The sequence below is a fragment of the Takifugu flavidus genome, chromosome 9 (genome assembly GCF_003711565.1).
Source record: "Takifugu flavidus isolate HTHZ2018 chromosome 9, ASM371156v2, whole genome shotgun sequence".
NCBI lineage: Eukaryota > Metazoa > Chordata > Actinopteri > Tetraodontiformes > Tetraodontidae > Takifugu > Takifugu flavidus.
Window position 1 is genome coordinate 982,624 of NC_079528.1, and position 12,307 is coordinate 994,930.

Below are 12,307 nucleotides of genomic sequence, written 5' to 3' on the forward strand. Positions count from 1 at the left end.
GAGACCTCATCTGACGCAGAGGAAACAGAGTCAGGCGCCGTCATGCAAAGTGACGGCGTTAATGGAAAGACGAAGCCTTTAAAATAAATCGGGGGAAAGACCCTCGGAGACATTAGCCGTGGCTGACAGGAAATTTGAATTGATTGATAGCTGTGGTGTTTGTTTTTAGTCATTTTGATTATTATAGTTGAGTCGCTTGTAAAATCTTACAGGCAAAGGTTTGAAGCAGCAGTATAATCAGTGATTCTCTTTCTTTTTTAAACATGAGATGCATCTAAAACCTTCTGTTGTGACAGAAGGACGCACAATTAAAAACTCACATTACCATCCTCATTAATGAGTCGATACTAGCTGAATCGTCCCAGTTCTCCCTGGCAGTGATCTAAACTGTCACCAGTTGTTTGGCCCCCCCTCATCTCTCAGTCCGTCTGCACTTCAGAGGTGCACGTGCACTGGATACCAGGCGAGGTGCAGGTCTCGCTGCGGTGCAGAGAAGGACATCGGTATTATGACTACCAAAGAGTCCCCCACGGCTCCAGACTGCATCTGCTGCATTCCTCACAAAGCAGAGCAAAAACATGGTCACACAATTTGTTTTGGCAACCTTGAGCAGGAAAGCGCATCAGCGTCAGTGTGGGGGGGCCGGGGTCGGTTAGACCGAATGGTTCTGTTTCCTGACAACGTGTTTTACAAGTCAGAGACTGTGCCTCATTTGGCTGCTTCCACTCAGTCCTGAGAGATCAGCTGCATTTGCAACTCTTTTCCACCCATCCATCAGCAAACAGGAATCATCCAGCAACCCTGGAATTTCATTTACACCGAGAACTGCAGAATCTTCCTGTGCTGCCACTGGAACTCTACATCCTTTGTCAGAATTTAGGTAGAAGACGTATCAGAATAGTGCCACTTTCTCTTCTGTATTCAGCGCTGTTATTCTCCCCTTATACATCTGCTTCACATTGTTCACACTCATACAAATATAATAAACAGGTTTTCCTGCGTGTGGTGCTGTGAATTCTTGTGGAAAGCATTCACTGGCGCAGATTGTCGTCCTCAGGGGCTGCTGGAGGCTAATGTGCAGTTCGAGGCAAGCAGCACTTAATCCTTCGAGGGTTTCCGCCTGTCCTCCGCGTCCAGTGTGGCGCTCTGCCTTCTCATCGGCTCTGTCTGTGTCACACCACCAGCACTGAACAGCCACTTCCTTTTCACTCAGTCAGCCTGACCGACACGTATCCCTGCAGCCGACGGTATTTATGGAAAATCAGCCAGAGGTGATGAAAGCGGCTCCCCTCTTGTTCTCAGCACCACCAAGCAAGAGAGAGGCTACCTCTGGATCGGATTTTCCATCCTCTCAGTATTTAGGTTTAGGTGGTTTAAACTTGAATTTATGCCTCATGTATCATTTTGCGGTCAGACGCAATGTGTCACTTCACTTTTGAGTCATTTGCCTGATAATGGAACAAAACTACACAAAGAAATGTCTTTATTAAAGTGCATGTGGCAGCCTTTTGTGGCGCAGCTAGTGCATTTTCCATTATTGCTGAAGACACATGGGTCTCCACCCTGCAGCACATTTATTTTCCCACATGCAGGGTGAGGTGTCTACAGTTCCTCCCCACCCTGTCATTGTTTGTTCTGCTGAGTCTGGACATCAAATTCCAGGCTCTCTGCTGATGACATTTGGCTCCGCATGTGGCATCCGTGACTGATTCACACACGCCTAATGCACCGAAACTGATATTTCTCGGTGTGATGCATTCATAGGTCAATGGGAGAATGCACTTCATCCTGTAGTGTGTTACGCTCAATTGAAATTGACGTGCATGTGACCGTGTTCTGTGCTCTGCTTTCTTGCACTGGTCTGTCTACTAATTACTCCTGTGCTTGTGTCAGAAATCTGCACACACAACTTGATACGGAATGCAGCCAGCAGAGATTTTATGTTCACCTGGATTCACACCAATGAAAACATGTTTGGATGTTCAGCCTTTTCCTCATTACGTGAAGCATATTGACTTCAGCTTTACCAACATTCCTCCAGGCATCGAGGCCCCGCGGGAGTGAAAAGTATCCTTTCAAACGTGCAACTGCATCAACATGCAAGGATGCGGAACAGAGTGCTTTGCATCGTCAGCATTCTCTGACGACTGAGGAAGACGACCTCGGCGTGGAATGAAACGCAGAGTGCCCCTTCATCAAGACACAACAGCGAGCAGCGGGTAAAGAAAAAGCTGTCTCAGCCGTTGGGCCTTATCACACTCCAGGGTCCTCTTCAGAAACCACACATGATTTCCTCTCAAAAGGGGTCCCCCCAGCCCCTGCTCTCTGTATGTAGACCACAATCAAGGGGGCAGTGAATGCAGCACTACATGCATACACAAACACCTCTGAGATGAGGAGTCAGTGTGGACCTGCTGATGCAACCTGCAGGTGTTTAACTTTTAAAAAGGCTTAAATATTTGAAATAAATGTTGCTACGATCAAGCTAGACATATTGGCTCATAGAGGGCTTTGCCTCCCTTCTGATGGATGGACGGCTGCTCCCTTCCTCCAGTGAATGCTTGAATGAGTGAGGAGCTGTCATCAACCAGCTGTGCTGAGGAGGAAGCTGCAGGGTGACAAAAAGAGCTGGACGGAGCAACGATGTGTTGAAGAGGGATAAGATTTCAGAGAAAGGGGCAGGCTGATAGTGAGGAGGATGTGCGTTGAAGGTGAGGAGGTCAGCACCGGCTGCAGTTTGCCTCACACCCTTGTTCCAGAGCTCAGTGCGCAGAGGGAATCTGCATTTCGTAAATGTTGGAAAGCAGCTAGTTCTGAAGAACACTCAAAGTCTGATGAACAGCATTGCTGGGCTGTTAACAGTCAGTTTAATGCTCCGGTGATTCTCAGGTTTCCATTATTACAAGTTTCGCAGAACAGAGACGTGAATGCAGAGGACAAAAGAAGCAAATGAAAGTGTGGGGTTGACTATGGAGGTTTAATATCAGCTCCATGTATTTATAAAAAGTTAGTTGCTAACAGTACTTAGTAATGAAGCAATATTATAAAACACAATCTGTCTTCATATCCTACTGGGGGATTTACGGGTTTACGCTTCATAAAGTCTTCTGGTGCCGCCTGCTGGTGAACTTTGTGAATGACATGTAGAGTTGATCAACAGGGCTGAACTGGCTGCTGCACAGCTGGTATAACCGTAATATTTACTTTAAATCGATATACTGCTATAGTTCGGTCTGTCATTATCTGTCATTTCGCTCTGAAATCCATCAGACTTCAACAAAACTCAACCCAGCCCTTTGAAAAAAATAAATAAATCAACGGGCATTAATAGCCCAGCGTCACCCGACAGTCAGTGTAGTTAATCGCTCTCCGATATCAAAGGCGGATCAATCCCAGGAATGTTAGTCAAACCCTGATAAGAGCAGAGGTTTGTTGGAACATGGCGCTCTCCAGAGGTTTGAGATGCTGCCAGAGGGTTTTCTCTTGGATACCGGTGCTTATTATAACCTCCGTGGTGTTGTGGTCCTACTATGCCTACGTGTTTGAGCTGTGTCTTTGTAAGTATAATAAACCAGTCACGTTTTTAAAAAAATATATGATTATTGGCCATTTAACTGCAGAGACCGCAGATTGCCGCACAGCAGTGTTGACAAATAAAACGTAGCTAGCACGTTAGGCGGAAGTGTAAAAGCTGCTTTAATTACGTTAAATGTTGCCTTAAAAATGTGGCATCTAATTTATCACCGGTACTAATGTTGGCCGATTAGACTCAGGATTTATACATAGCCGGAACCGTCTTTTCCTCTATGCAACTTTTAGTTTGGCTAGTACCGTATGTTAGCTTGTTGTTTCCTTTGATTTAATAAAAACATCTTTCCCCCTCGTTTTTCACAGTTACGCTTAAAAACACGGTTGAAAAAGGTGAGTGATCTGCTCGTCTACATGGTCATAAGATTAAAATGTTGTTGGACAACATGTGTGGACATTTTCCTGGTTGCCTGGTAAAGCTTTTATGTATTGCTTGTGCTTCCAGTGGCCTATCTACTGGTATTCCATGTTTGTTTTGTGATGTTCTGCTGGACCTACTGGAAGTCCATATTCACACCCCCTTCATCACCATGCAAAAAGGTATAAAATGCTGTGCAGTATATCAGCTGCACTGATTCTTTACCTTTTAATGTGCATGAGACAGTGAGGCGACTTCAAACATGGGATGTGGGCTGTATGTTTGTTGCTGCAGTTCCAGCTGTCCTACTCAGACAAACACAGGTATGAGATGGAGGAAAGGCCAGATGTTCAAAAACAAATCCTGGTTGAGATTGCGAGGAAGCTCCCCATTTTCACCCGAGCACAGTCAGGAGGTAAGCGTCCTTCTCAAAGTATTTTTCAGTTTATTGTTTTCAATATTTCCTCTCGTTTTATCAAGAAAACCTTGGTAGATTAGCCGCACTCTGTCAAATTGAACCTAATCTGCGCGTAATGAAGGTAGACAGCCTGGGCAATGAGCAGTCCCATTCAGAACAAGCAGTCAAAGCATTTCATTTCATTAGTGCTGGTCGTTAAGGGTCGTTTCTTGGCTCTGGGAGGCGGCTGAAGGGTAGGCTCGGCTCAGATGTCCCTAATTCACCCTGTCCTCATCTTTTCTCTAGCTATCAGGTTTTGTGACCGCTGCCAAGTGCTGAAGCCTGACCGCTGTCACCACTGCTCAGTGTGTGAAACGTAAGCTCCCTCTTTGCTAAAAAGAAAAAACTGAACTCCTCACCACGACTCAGATTTACCACAAGGAAACAACAAATTGACCAGTGTCAAAAGTGCCACCGTAAATTTTCAAAACAAACTCTTCATACTGTTACAGATTTTACAGGAGCTGCTACATTTTAATATTAATCAAACTTTTCTTTTGCAGATGTGTTTTGAAAATGGACCATCACTGCCCATGGTAAGTTAAACATGGCTGAATTTCCCTGCCTGAAGTGATTTACTTTTGCTCTGATACCACATTTCTTTTTCTTCTAGGGTGAACAACTGTGTTGGCTTTTCCAACTACAAATTCTTTCTGCTTTTCCTTTCCTACTCCATACTGTACTGTGTGTTCATTGCAACAACAGTCTGTCAGTATTTCCTCAAATTCTGGGTGGTGAGTAACTAAAAAAAACAGCTGATAAATAACAAAACCCATCAGCTGGTGACCGAGTCATGTGGCTGAAACTTGTTGTGAATGTATGTATTTATTCCTGTTTACTACCCTGGGGTTTTCCTCGGGTTTCTACTGTAGCTCTTCTCTTTCTCTCTCCTAGGGAGAGCTGCCAAACGGGCGTGCAAAGTTCCACGTCCTCTTCCTGATGTTTGTGGCGGTCATGTTCTTCGTCAGTCTCATGTTCCTCTTTAGTTACCACTGTTGGCTGGTGGCCAAAAACAGATCAACTTTAGGTGAGATTTTATCTGGAAAATCATTTGTGTTTAAGTTGTTGGTCGTCCCACATTAAATGTTTTAGTTAAATCCCATCACCACTCATTCTTTTATGTGTTTAATATATACTGACATGTGAAATGATTTTTCCTGTTCCCCAGAGGCCTTCTCAGCTCCAGTGTTTGTCTCTGGCCCAGACAGAAATGGCTTCAATGTGGGAGTCCGCAGAAATGTGCAGCAGATCCTGGGAGAGGATCGACGACTGTGGCTCGTCCCTGTTTTCACAAGGCCAGTCAATACAGCATTATTGGCTTTTTTTTTTACTCATTTTTAATAGATATGTTGTATATTTTGGTGTATTAAAACCTAGAGCTAGAAATATTGTGGCCTATATGAATTCCATAATAAAACACACGATACGCATGAAGAAACACATGTAGCCAAGAGATTAGAAGAAGGAATGATCTTGGAGATAATGGTCTTGTAAATTTGTTCATCAGCCAGGGAAATGGTCACTATTTCCCCTTGAAGAACCAGAGTTCTGAGTCCCACAATCCCTTGCTAGCCAACGAGGATATGTGGGAGGAATCTGATGATGGCTCGGAGGCAGAGAGCCAGGGTATGTCACTTTATTATTATTTTAATATGTAAATACTTGTTCTTTAAACAAGAAACTGCACATTACCCTTCAATAGTCAAACCAACCCAGGAACATTGAGTTTGCCTTGGGAAGTTTTTACTTAGCAAACTCTTTAAAAAGGACTTGGGAAAGCGATGTGCAGATGAAAAAATTAAATATAATAATTAAATAATTGTTTTAAATAATAATTAAAATTTGCCAGTCTTCCTCTGCACATTTTGTGTTCAGTGCCGTCAGCTTCGTCAAGTTTCTGGTGCTGCCCCCTGGTGGACAAACGTATCATATCCTCTGACCATAAGATCTGAACCAGCCACAACAAACACTTTATTTTGTCTTCTTTTTTCCAGGGGAGGACCATGATCCCTCCGTCACCATCGAGATAGATGAATAGTTTCTCCACATGAAGACTGTGTGATGTGTATTAACATGGTGCATATCATTGCTGCACAGTGCAAATGCTTTCTGAAACATGCAGGGTCTTCTGACAGGTTTGACAGAGGTCCAAACATGTCCTTAGTCCCAGCTGTTTGAGTGTACGTCATGATACGCGGAGGAACTGGAATCATGAACAGTAGCACCACATCTCCTCAGCAGCATCAATAAGATTCAGAATCTGTCAAATTACTACCTGCTGTATTTATGTCTAAAATACTTCTCGTACTTTAGTGGTTCCACTTCCTGTTCTGTGTAGAGGCAGAAAATTCTACTTTGTACAGTAACTTGTGGAACACAAACCTTTTATAATCTATTATTGTAACATATTTGAGTCAGAAGTGGTTAATTCGGGGAATTGATGCCACATTGATTTCCTCCCGCCCTCTATTTACTTCCTTCTCTGTCCGTTGATGAAACAAAACCTTCTTTATACCATATTTTCTGCCACTTTTTCAGCCCCCAGCACTGGCCTAGTGGTGTTCAGTACAAAGCTCGCTGCAGCTGCATCGCCTCCACTAGTTATGGTTGTGCAAAGTATTTAATCAAGGTTAAAGTTTTTCTTTCTTTCTTTTTTTTTTTTTTTTTTTTTTTTAATAACGCAACATTAAAAATCCATCCTTTGCCTCATTAACAGTTTTTAAAAGCCGTTTTTCTCCCCGAGAATGTTTCTCTCTCAATAACGAGTCGTAAGACATCACAAAAGTATAATCTGCAGCCCTGCTTCAAAGCCTCTTTTGAGTACAATTTTCTTTTGAAGGAGGACCGGAGTTCTTTCTGACGACCTTGGTAATATCTTAAGTGAAAGATGATGGCATCGTAGCGGTCGTAAAATGCAGTTTAATTTCCTGCCTTGAAAGAAATTAGAAGCATCACAGTGAGATCTCCCTAGCATGAGCTCTCCATTGATCGTGCACTTGCAGTAAAAGGAAAACAAACAGGATTCATTGTGCTGTTGTAATCATCTTAATTAGGTGTGTATATGTGAATATCATGTTTGACGCTCGTCCACTGGGTGGCAGAGGTCAACAGTCATCCGCAGTGATTATCTTCTTCTTTTTCCCTGTTAAATGTTTCCATATCAGTGCAGTGGCTGTTCTGAGACGCTTTATGGACCTGCTTGTTTTTCCTTCTGTTGGGTGAAATAAATGCTGCTCAGGACTTGAACGCACGTAACCTATTGGACTCAAACTGTGTCGAGTCTGTGGTGAGACCGAAAGCATGTATAGAATAGAGAATATGTCGGTATGTCTTGTGTCTATTTATTGGTCAGCTATTTTACTGTGTACTGAGTTTACTGTTTCAACACTGCTGCTTGTGGTATTTTGTGTATTTTCTGATATATTTTTTAAGGTTTTATCTTGGATTCCTGTATTTTGTAACAATACAAATCCTAATCCAGCCCTTGCAGTATTGCGTTATGGCACGTTGGCTTTTGTTCTCGCCGGAGGACAAGACTGCATTGCTTTTGCTCAGTACCGACTCTGATGAATCACTCACAGTTCTCAGTTGTTAACAAATATAAAGTCTTTATTTTCCATCGGTTGTTGCAACATGCAAAATAAAATCAAACTTCAACCCCTTAAATATTTAAATTTTGTGTTCTTTCCACAGCAAAAGCAAATAAATACACCTGATTTTGATGCTTTGGAGACAAAGTACCAGCATTTGGCAAGAAGCGAAAACGGGACACACTCAAACACAGTATAGAGAAAGCAGGAGCAGGTCACATTCCTCGCATTGTCCCCGGTTCAATCTGTGCCGAAATACCTCTGTCCAAAATGTGTGGGTGCCACAGGATGAACCTCTGTGGTTAAAATGGTGATATCTGGAAACTCCTGGATTATAGACTTGGCTCCTAGATGGGAAAAGTAAAGGGAATTGTTGAAATGGAGTATTTTATAGACTTTTAATATCAGTTAAAAGGTCAAAGTGATTCCAATTCAGCTTGAAAAAAAAATGTATTCAGAGCGTAGGTGTGAATGAATAAAATATGCATAAACTGTATTTTGAATGCCAATGTTCGCGAGGCTACAGTTCCGGTGAACTACCAGAGACTGGACAGTATTATATTTAAATCCACAGAAAGTTTTGTCCAGGAAAACATAAGTTCCATCCTAATCAACACAGAACCTGCTATAATGTCCAGTCATCACAACTAACAATGGTTAAAGTCTTTCAAGACTTTGTGCTGCCACTCAGGAGGGTTCCCGGAGTTCGATGACAGAGCAGACCAGATGCAGAGGGAGAAGATTGGAGTCTATTTGCGAGGAGGGGGGTTAAAAAAAAAAACCTGCCCTGACACCGAGATGCGGTTGTGGTGAGCTGTCTGGTGTTATTACCATGAGGCGTGGAGAAGAGGCTGAGGAGGATGATGTGTTTAGGCTGCACTCCGTGCTCGATCAGCACCCTCACTGCCTCGATCACCGTGTTCCCTGTGCCTGCAGACGCAGAACAGGAAGGTTATTTTCTCATACATCCACTTTAACATGAGCTGCTAGGATTTTGCAGTTAGCGTATGGCTGATAAATTACAGTATGTTAGCTTCTAGTAGATCTCTTAAGATGTTTGATGGCTGCTCTGTCAATGAGCCTGGCCTCTTGGCAAGCTGTAATGTCTGCTACTGTTAGTGTTGCGTCAGCGTCACCATATGGTCCATCATTCTGACAGACTTGGACCGCACCGCTTAAACAAGCCTGTTGATAATGGCTCTATTATTCAGGCTTTATGACACCAACAACCTGAACGGCAGAGACTCCATACCAACACTTTAATGTGGAGCTGCAGCTGCAGAGAATTACTCATTTAAGAAAACAACTTTAAAAATAAATAAATCTGATGTTCAAACACCTACAATTTTTATATTTCAGGTGTAGATTTGTATGTTTTTTCCTTGTCTTGTATGCTGTAATGTGTAAATACTGTTTTTTTATTGGCTATTGCCTGTAGGTTAAATAAATGCATTTCACTGTGCATTATACTGCATATGACACATAACTTTATCTTAACTTTCTTTTTTGCAACAAGTAAACATTATCTGTTAGCAGAAATCTCCTGTGGTTTTCAGGCCAGTTGCCGTAGTGCTGAAACTGACAGAATAAAGACAATTTATTTCCCATATATTAACAAACATTTTGACCACTCACTTTAAAAAGTGAAAGAGGAAAAATTATGCTTTTTGACACCAGGGGATGAAGGCCATTAAGATACTATTTTTGTTAGTCGTCATTATGGTATTCCGCAGCTTGGTGGCCATCTCCCCAGCAGCGTATAATTTCCCCATGAAAGCTATAATTATCAGAACAGTGTGAATGGACCAGTATGATGTGGTAATGCAGATGGCAGACATGGTTCTGAAGGTCAAAATGAATAACCACATGAAACTGTTTGCATTTTCAAGAAGAAGGGAATATCTTGACATTTCCATGCAGGGAACTGGATGCCTCTGGTTACTTACTCAGGATGGGGTACATGAGCAGCACTTTTCTCCTGTATACGTCTGGAGGGAACTTGGCGTAGTAGACTTTGGCTTTCTGCGTCTCCTCGTCGCTCTGGATGAGGATCTTGCCGATGCGAATCGAGCGACAGCAGTCCCTGAGGCCCTGCTCCATGGCTTCACCTGGGCGGAGACAAACGCAGATGCCAGTGTGATTAATTCCTTCACCCTGTGAATCACCCAGCCTCATGCAGAGCCAACGTTGTAGGAGTCTGCGTTGAGATAAACATTTATTTTCTCCCGGAGTTGGATTATTTTCATCCCGTGTTGACGATGGCCGAGCAGAAAAAACTCCTCCTTGAAACTTGACCAAAAAGCAGCGTTACAGTTGTAAGTTCGCCTCTGACCCGAGTAATCAAGCGTATTCCTGCAGTCCGCTGATCTCATTTGCTGGGCACATACTTTTGCCCAACCACCTGACCAACTAAAGCCCCCACACAAATAGTTTGCTGAAGTGAGATCTGAGGTGCTGAGGTGAGATCTTTAGTTACTGTGAAACCAGACAAAGTTTTAGCATATTTGAGATGAATCATTTCCTGTAACTGTGTCATGTTGGTTTTTTCACAAACCCCTCCTCAGCAGGCTCATGGTGCGTATAGTCACTCTGAGAACTCAAATTTGCTCATCTCAGACTGCAGCGTCTTTGTGCACTCCACCATCTGTGGGTGTACTCTGACATGTCAACTACCCTCAATCTACAAACACAGGTGTTAACGTGACACACAGGCAGTTTAAACTAAAACTGTTACATACACTGTTCCAAATAGAGATTTTGTATGTGTACCAGGAATTTCACATGTCACATTTACAATAAAGGCAACAGATCAATGTAAAAGTCAACTGTGGTTGATTGGTGTAAAGGTCTAACCGATTATTCTATTTGTGCATTCAACAGATCATTAAAAAACATTCCAGTTTAACAGCTGAGTGACCACTCACCACTCCGCATTATGCTCACTCCACAGTTGCCTCGTTCAAACTTGACACCGTCATACTTGTACCCTATGAGAAAAAGTATTAAAAAAAGTTTAAATGCAATGGCTCAGAATGAGCGGGCTGCACTCCTACTACTACTAATTTACACATTCTGCTTGGCCCAGTGTGAATGTCACCATTTTAGACCTTAAATTTGTTATTAGATGAACAGATCTTTACCTGTTGGAGTCGTCACCGTGCACTCCGAGAAGGGGAGCTGATTCAAACCCTCTTCAACTACCAGTCTGATCTGGAATAAACAATAGTTTTGTATCTTAGAATCCAATGGATGTCTGCAATCGCACACTAGGTGTTTTATTACAACGTCCAGTGTTAATTCTTACCAGCCGATCAGCACAAAACACAAAGTCTCCTCTACTAGTTGTCCTGAAATATGAAGGGAAAGGATTTGTTAGGTAGCGGACAATGTACCTCGCCCATTACTACCATTTCACCTACTCTTCTATAAATATGTGCTATTATGTAACACTGATATCCTGTTCCAGTGCATAACAGGACACTATTTATCAGTGTTGGATAAATGTGCTTTTTTTTTTTTTTAATTATTGTGTCGTTCCAGAAGATTTGTCAATCCTGCATTTGAAACGTGTACATGTCTTTAAACCATTTACATGTTTAGTGGTGCTGCACAATGCCGACGTGCATTTAATGGGCGCAACAGAATCGACACAACTATATAAAAATAGACGGATGTCTTCATCGCCTAAAGACTGCAGATTATACAGCAGGTGTGTGGTGTCGCCCAACACGCCTGTGTGCACTCACTTGTCTCTGATTATAGTCTGTAATTCACGGATCTGGTCATTCAAAGGCAGCAGCTTCAGCTGTGGACCGATGCTGTCCTGGTTGACAGGAGGGTTGCTGGAATCACTTGGTTCAGAATTTGACAGGACTGCAGGGCTGCTGCTGGCAAATCGCACTTGCTTCATTGGGTGCTCCTGGCCGGTGTTGATATTGTTCATTTGCTGGTTGTGGCATGGCATCCTGAGCTACTTATTGAAGGTCCTTCCACAAAATTGCTAAGGCTGTGGCTTGGCCGGGCGACCCACTTACCGACGCACGATGTCTGACAAAGGAGAAAACGTGTTCTTCCCTGTGCCCGGACACTTGCTTTAAAGTCAAAATCTCCGATTCGCACTGCTGCCGCGCAGGGATTAATCATTGGGTCCGCAAAGGCGAGCTTCAGAATACTTAACAGCGTTGAATCGAAATCAAAATAGTGCTCGATAAGTAAAAATATACATACTGAGTTCGAAAAAGCAGCTTACTAGCTTACTAGCTTTGACAATAACGGAGGCGCAAAGCGGAAATGACGTAACAGCCGGTGCTTCGA

At 42.9% G+C, this 12,307-nt stretch overlaps 2 protein-coding genes across 2 annotated transcripts; one reads left to right on the forward strand and one right to left on the reverse strand.

Moving 5' to 3' along the window:
* Positions 1 to 3,174: 3,174 nt before the first annotated feature.
* On the forward strand, positions 3,175 to 8,069 carry zdhhc15b (zinc finger DHHC-type palmitoyltransferase 15b). The gene is made up of 11 exons (XM_057042532.1): positions 3,175 to 3,557; positions 3,895 to 3,921; positions 4,034 to 4,128; positions 4,241 to 4,361; positions 4,650 to 4,719; positions 4,907 to 4,939; positions 5,017 to 5,137; positions 5,298 to 5,430; positions 5,572 to 5,702; positions 5,915 to 6,029; positions 6,398 to 8,069. Exons 1-11 carry the CDS (start codon positions 3,440 to 3,442, stop codon positions 6,439 to 6,441), a joined length of 1,008 nt encoding a protein of 335 aa, XP_056898512.1. The 5' UTR covers positions 3,175 to 3,439; the 3' UTR covers positions 6,442 to 8,069.
* Positions 7,985 to 12,023, reverse strand: uprt (uracil phosphoribosyltransferase (FUR1) homolog (S. cerevisiae)). The gene is made up of 7 exons (XM_057042534.1): positions 11,740 to 12,023; positions 11,298 to 11,340; positions 11,134 to 11,203; positions 10,918 to 10,980; positions 9,940 to 10,101; positions 8,825 to 8,923; positions 7,985 to 8,340 (listed from the first exon to the last, which is right to left on the reverse strand). The coding sequence occupies exons 1-7, from the start codon at positions 11,955 to 11,957 to the stop codon at positions 8,234 to 8,236; spliced, it is 762 nt and encodes a 253-aa protein (XP_056898514.1). The 5' UTR covers positions 11,958 to 12,023; the 3' UTR covers positions 7,985 to 8,233.
* Between the last annotated feature and the right edge of the window lie 284 nt (positions 12,024 to 12,307).

What these genes read in the sequence shown, in the direction of transcription:
- uprt (XM_057042534.1), bottom strand. Translation starts at nt 11,957, where the DNA reads ATGCCATGCCACAACCAGCAAATGAACAATATCAACACCGGCCAGGAG. An exon ending in TGTTTTGTGCTGATCGGCTG is followed by an intron (nt 11,204 to 11,297) that starts GTAAGAATTAAC and finishes TGTTTATTCCAG; the next exon opens with ATCAGACTGGTAGTTGAAGA. An exon ending in CACGGTGACGACTCCAACAG is followed by an intron (nt 10,981 to 11,133) that starts GTAAAGATCTGT and finishes TTTTTCTCATAG; the next exon opens with GGTACAAGTATGACGGTGTC.
- zdhhc15b (XM_057042532.1), top strand. Translation starts at nt 3,440, where the DNA reads ATGGCGCTCTCCAGAGGTTTGAGATGCTGCCAGAGGGTTTTCTCTTGG. An exon ending in CGTGTTTGAGCTGTGTCTTT is followed by an intron (nt 3,558 to 3,894) that starts GTAAGTATAATA and finishes CGTTTTTCACAG; the next exon opens with TTACGCTTAAAAACACGGTT. An exon ending in CTCGGAGGCAGAGAGCCAGG is followed by an intron (nt 6,030 to 6,397) that starts GTATGTCACTTT and finishes TCTTTTTTCCAG; the next exon opens with GGGAGGACCATGATCCCTCC.